The following is a 5596-nucleotide window of genomic DNA, read 5'->3' as shown; positions in this document are numbered from 1 at the left end:
ACATGTGGAAAACAGGTCAATAATACAGTTTGAAATGAATACTCATATTTAATAGAGTTTATTAAATATCTCAGCTCATGCCACACGCCTCAAATACCATAAAAAGGGTTTAAAAACATATCTTAATGTGGAAAATAATCTCTCTGAATGTGGTGAGTCACTTTGTTGAAGAGCTGAGGAAAACAATGAAAAAAAACTGGCAATGTTGGCATTAAAAATGAAGAAACAATATTTAATATGGACTTGGAACAGATTCAACTTGTACAAACGAGCCGGTCTCAGAGCAGAGAGTTCTTTACAACCCGAGTGGGAACGTTGTGTGAAACCGATGCAGCAGAAAAACACAAACGAACGTTGAAACGTCTTTACATACCGACTTTGTTCAGTCAGGACAGTTTGTAACTAACCGAAAGACCTGAAGAAGAAGACGTCTTTGAAGCCTTAAAGATGGCGTTTTGTCTGTCGCCATCTTGTTTTTTTGCAACCAGTGAACAGGACGTGACCATGTTTGGACTGACGAGGAGCAACGTAGACCAGAGGAGTCGCCCCCTGGTGGTCAGGAGAGAGAATGCAGCTTTAACACATTAGTATAAGAGGTTAAAAACAACACGTATTACTCTTCTCTTCTGATCACTTTTCATAACATCTTTATTGAATTTGTGTCTCAGTTTTAAACATATTTACAGATACTTTAATTTTATAATTTTTTTTTTAGTTCAGTAAAAATACAAATACAGAACACTCAATTTTCAAAATCACCGTCGCTCCCAGCGACTCGACGGCCTAGTTTTTATTCTGGGCTCACCCCCCCCCCCCTCTAAATAAGATATAGGTGTTGATGTCAGCGTGACGAAGAGCCTGAGAGCCATGACTGCAGCGAGAAGATGACGATGATGATGATGAAGAGGAAAGCATGGAGGCAGTGCCGCGTGAACGGGAGGAGAAACGCCATTAAAAAGGGTTTAATTCAATATTAACTCAGCTTAACATTGATTTGATAGTTGGTTTAAGTTTTTGCCTCAAACCAAAGAAACTATTTAATATCAAAATATAACGTCGACCTCCACCGACATGTTTCTGAAAGCAGATAATATGTTCATGTTTATTTTTTTCCTCTATATTACTATAGTTTTGTCGTATATTGTTTCGTAATCTCAAAAAGCAGTTCTTAGTACATTTCTTGGGGACTATTTTCTGCGGTGGATTAATACACACTTGACATCTCGTGAGTATTTGTGGGATTGAGTGGAAAAATAAAAGTACTGCGATGACGCAACACGTTGTGTTTTCAGTAGTTTTTGGAGATGGATGAGCTCTTCGGCTCAGAGGATCGTTGGTTTTGGTCTTTAACCAGATTATCGACACCAAACGAAGGTGATCAGGCTTTTAAAGTCTCTGGAGCTTCTTTTGAAACACGTCTCTAAACTGAGTTTATTTTTAAAGCGTTATCTTTTCATTGCTTTATTATATAGTTCTACGAGCTCAAACGCGTCGTCAGCTCATCGATACGCTTTGTGGGAATCTGTAGTCGTGAGGCCGTAAACAAAGCTGCCGTCTTTGCATCTCTCTGCACCTCAGAGGACAGGCAATGTGTGTGCAAACAACAACAACAACAACAACAACAAGTAAATGACGCGTTACAAAAAGACAAAGCAAAGGGCGAGAAAAGAGCACAGTGTCGGCGGCCAAGGCGTCACACGTCTGACAGTAAGGCTTGAAAAGAACAAACAAACAAACAAATAGAATCTTGCTGGTTTTGTGCAAAGCTGGAGGCCGATGGAGGACCAAAAACTCTAAACTCAGATTATTTCCACTCGGCTGACAGATTATCGACTCTTTGCTTTGTTAGATCCACATCACTTCTTTTCCTTTTAAAGGAAAGTCAGATTAAATGATTATTTAATGATTAATGAACGTTTGAGTCTCTACACGTCAGGACTGAAGTCGGTTCAGAAGTTTTACAGTTTTCTATCAGGACTCGACAACAATCTGAAATTACTGAGAAATTATTATTTTAAATCCTTGATTTGTTATATTTGAGTATAATGTATATGTATACACATATACATATACACATATATACACATATATATACATATATATATATATATATATATATATATATATATATATATATATATATATATACACACATATACACATATATATATACACATATACACATATATATACATATACATATATATTCATATATATATACATATATATATATATATATATATATAAAAAAGTATAAAGATATATTATATATAAATTATACATATATATTATATATAAATTATACAAATATATTTATATTTAATATATATAAATATGATATATATAAAATATATAATATCTACATTAAAGACAATAATCAGTAATAGACAAAGTTAACATTCATAATTGTTGACTAAAAAAGGTTTTTAGCTGTATATTTAATGTTCTGTTTGTTTATTATTGTTTATCTGTTGATGAAAACAATGTGTCCACATAGTTATGTGAGTGAGAGATCATGAATCATGTTTAATAAATGAAGGGTTTGAACGTCGCTGCGTTTAAAGGAACTTAAAAAGACTCGGCGACGGATTTTAAAGCATCATGAAATTTAAAAACCCGTCAGAACGTCTGACTTCTCCTCAGGTGAGAGGGTTTGTGTGATATGATGTCGCCTTCAGCAGCTGGAACGCAGCGATCCTTCATCGTCTCATCAGACGGCAAAGAATCCAAAACTCCTCACAAAACATCTCAGACTTTTCTGACACCAGAGGCCTCGAGGAGCTTCATCTTCCCCCTGGAGGTTAAAGTTTAGGCCTGAAACATTAACACCATGAACAGGTCATGCAACTTACAGTTAGAGGAGGTCCGACCGGTGGTGGTGATGATGATGGTGATGGTGATGATGGGAGAACAGAGGCTCAGCAGGATGACGTCATTTATTCAGCTCGCTCAGTGCTACACTCCCGTCAGCCTCCTCCTTCATGAACCTCATACAAAGTGCACAGAGCAGCGACTCACAGCGGACATTTACACTCAACGACACCGGGAGTCCTACGATGGAGGAGGGAAGGGAACGAGGGAGCAGGAGAGGAGGGAAGGGAACGAGGGAACAGAAGAGGAGGGAAGGGAACGAGTGAGCAGAAGAGGAGGGAAGGGAACGAGGGAACAGAAGAGGAGGGGAGAGAGGATGTCTCTTAACTGGAGAAGCTGTGGAGGAAGAGGAGGAGGAGAGTGAAGAGGAGGAGGAGGAGGCTGCTGTCACCGAGTCATTACTGTTCCACTTACAATGGTCCATGAGTAACAGGAAGTGGAAAGTGGGAAAAGGGGCGGGGCTTGTCCCCGGTAGACATTTTGTCCCAAACAGAAACACACATGGCGTCCGTCTGCAGCGTCGTCCTTCACAGAAAACCCCCACAATGCACTGCGAGTGGCTCCAAGTCTGTACGGGTTTGGTCAAATCTCAAATCAATACTCATCATCATAATAATAATAATAATTATAACAACCCCACCCCCCCCAAAAACAGTATATCACGCCTCCTTTTTGGGAGCATCGGGTCCTTCAGAGTCAATTCCAGCCGGTCGAGAGAGAAGCTGAGCAGCAACGACTTCCTGGTTGAGTCAGAGAGTAAAACATAGAAGAAGAAGAGCGAGTGGAGCGTCCCTCTGGTGGAGGCTCCGCCCTCTGGTGGAGGCTCCGCCCCCCTGACGTCTGCAGTCCCCAAAGCAGGCGAGCGTCTGAAGAGCTGAATGTAAATTTATCCAGTGTTGGTGGGTTTTAAACCCTTCTTTTTTTAGGAGAGGGAGGGTAAGCGGGCGTACATGATGGCACCTCCTGGTTGGTGGCGTGGAGGAGAACAGACTCCTTCCCCCGGGCCCCTCCCCCCTCCTCTGTGTCCGTCTACCGCTGCGCCGGCTCGCTGCCCGGCAGCGTGATGTTGCCCAGGTGGAGGACGGGCAGCGGGTGAGCCTCCGTGTTGAAGACCCAGCTCTCAAACGGCATCAGGTCGTCACTGGAGAACAACAGGTACAGATACCTGAGAGGGGGGGGAGGAAGAGGAAGAGGAAGAAGTGATTAGACGAGAAAAAGAAAAAAAGTCATTCATGGTAAAAAAAAAATAAAAAAAAATTCTACGCTTTTTATTTTGTTTTTCTAAAAATAAAAAAAATTAAAAAAAAATTGTCCAGATTTTTTTGGGCGTATTATTTTTTTTGGGGCGTATTTTAATTTTTTTTGGCTTATTTTTTATTTTTTGGGGCATATTTTCCACCATGAAAAATAAAATAATACAATATACTTCACAATAAAGCAGTTTTTGTGTACTTTTGTGGATTCATTCTCTCATTTTATGCTGATGAGTATATTATTCAGTGTTTACATCACAACATAGTGTGTGTTTGTGTACTCCTGTGGGAATTAAACACATATGTTAATAGAGAATAGGAGTTTATTATTCCAGTGTTTACATCACATGTATTTAATATCTGTTATCCGGACGGCGTCAACATGGATTATGTTATTCACGTCTTTTCTACGACTTTCACTCTGTGAATATTTTCTCTTTCCAGTTAAAAATAATCTGCTAAAGCATCACCTGCTGCACCTAAAGGCTTATTGATCGACTTTAATTAAACAGTTTCCTCCACAAATAAACTCACGAAAGCACCACAACTTTATATCCGGTGGTTTATGAGCTCGTAAGAAAATATAAAAACTAATCAACGGAATAAATCTTCCACTAATCGACTAAAAAAAGAGGCCGACCCCATTACAGCCAGAAGAAATACTTTCAGATTTAATTGAAAACCTGCTCACTTGGAATCTAACACACACACACACACACACACACACACACACACACACACACACACACACACACACACACACACAGAGAACAGAAGGCTGTTTGGTGATGAAGTTTGATTGACAGGCTGGGTAATATCTGCTCTGTAGGAGGAGCGCGCTGCCAGCAGGGGGAGCCAGAGAGCCACATGAGAGAGAGACGCTCCTCTTCCTCCACCAACCAAGATGAAGAGGAGGAGGATGATGATGCTGCCTTTAAAAACACTCGAAGCCGGAGCGTTATAATCATCATCGCTCTCGGAGGAGCCGTACAAAAGAAAATAAAGACGGTAAACAAGTCTTTTAATTCTACACAGATTTGAATAAACAAAGAAGTCTGTGTGCAAACGGGAGCATGCGTTTCTTCTTCTATGGTTTCTGATACTGAATGCAAACGAGGGAAGAGCTTTTCCTACTTTTACATGTTTGTGTTTGGAGCTTTTATTTTGTTGACTGACAGGCTGCCGCTCTCATCTTTAAAGAAGTTCTTATGCTCGTTTATTTTAAATGGATTCCACAAAATATGAGCAAGTAGTTGTTTTTTATTTGTTTCATGAACCTACTTGAGCGTCTCGGCCAGGAAGAAGCTCTGCTGCACGTCGTCGTACGTCGGGTTGGAGGAGTAGACGTCCTTCACCCCGGAGAAGCCTCCGCTCACCCGGCAGTACTTATCGATGGCCTGCAGGGGGACGAGGAGGCGAGGAGACAAGGGAAGAGGAAGGTGAGAACACAAGAGAGAGGAAGGGAAGATGAG

The 5596-nt window shown here is 40.6% G+C and overlaps 1 protein-coding gene across 3 annotated transcripts in view; it reads right to left on the bottom strand.

Annotated features, from left to right (window-relative positions):
• Window positions 1-2922: 2922 nt before the first annotated feature.
• The window catches only part of man1a2 (mannosidase, alpha, class 1A, member 2), a 61570-nt gene continuing 58896 nt past the window's right edge, over window positions 2923-5596 (bottom strand). For all 3 annotated transcript variants that reach the window (XM_068572214.1, XM_068572213.1, XM_068572215.1), the window contains exons 13-14: window positions 5406-5521; window positions 2923-4036 (exon numbers count right to left, since the gene is read on the bottom strand). In XM_068572214.1, coding sequence (XP_068428315.1) covers window positions 3901-4036; window positions 5406-5521 — 252 coding nt within the window. In that variant the 3' untranslated portion in view covers window positions 2923-3900. The remainder of the gene's footprint in view (window positions 4037-5405; window positions 5522-5596) is intronic.

This window comes from Clinocottus analis, unplaced genomic scaffold, assembly GCF_023055335.1.
Source record: "Clinocottus analis isolate CAN_PGR_092001 unplaced genomic scaffold, fCliAna1.0.p SCAF_12, whole genome shotgun sequence".
Taxonomy (NCBI): domain Eukaryota; kingdom Metazoa; phylum Chordata; class Actinopteri; order Perciformes; family Cottidae; genus Clinocottus; species Clinocottus analis.
The sequence above is the reverse complement of the archived record's forward strand: the minus strand, read 5'-3'. Positions and strand labels throughout refer to the sequence as shown.